The sequence below is a fragment of the Plasmodium reichenowi genome (assembly GCF_001601855.1).
Source record: "Plasmodium reichenowi strain SY57 chromosome Unknown, whole genome shotgun sequence".
Taxonomy (NCBI): Eukaryota; Apicomplexa; class Aconoidasida; order Haemosporida; family Plasmodiidae; genus Plasmodium; species Plasmodium reichenowi.
Window position 1 is genome coordinate 1 of NW_017962374.1, and position 733 is coordinate 733.

At 24.3% G+C, this 733-nt stretch overlaps 1 protein-coding gene across 1 annotated transcript; it reads right to left on the reverse strand.

Moving 5' to 3' along the window:
- Positions 1-733, reverse strand: PRSY57_0017900 (cell cycle control protein, putative; the record flags this gene model as incomplete). Its single annotated transcript, XM_020114251.1, has 1 exon — positions 1-733. A coding segment is annotated over one exon (733 nt), but the record flags the coding sequence as incomplete, so codon positions are not given.

Genomic DNA, 733 nt, shown 5'->3' on the forward strand with positions numbered 1-733 from the left:
AAATTTAGAATTTACTATACATAATAAACATGTAAATACATTTGTAAATGCTGGAGAACTTAATTGTGCATGTATTAATGCACGACTAAATAATCCTTTTCCACGTATTAAATTACATTCAAATAATTCATAACATACTTCACCTATATTATCTATATTTACTTTATTTACAATATTATTTATTTTCTTTTTTAATTTCATCCATTCTTGTTTTTGATATAAAACACTTTTCTTATTTGTAACCTCAGCTTTTAATCTTTCCAGCTTAAATGGAGGAATATAAACACCACCAGCTTTTCCTATATCTTCAATTGTAACATTAGAAATCTTTTGTTTTGCATATTCAATTAAGTCTTCGTTAATTTCTAATGTTTCCTCATTATTTTTATCATCTTCTTCGAATTCCTCATATCCTTTTTTCTTCTTTTTATCACAACTACTTAAGGAACTGTTACTTTTGCTCTTATATCTTTTGTTCTTATACTTTTTGTTGCTATGTTTTTTGTTCCTATACATTTTGTCACTATCTGTTTTGTTACTTATACTTTTATTACTTATACTTCTATTACTATTACTTTTACTGCTATAACTTTCATTACTTTCACTTTCATTACTTTCACTTTCATTACTTTCACTTTCATTACTTTCACTTTCATTACTTTCACTTTCATTACTTTCACTTTTATTACTTTCACTTTTATTACTTTCACTTTTATTACTTTCACTTTTATTA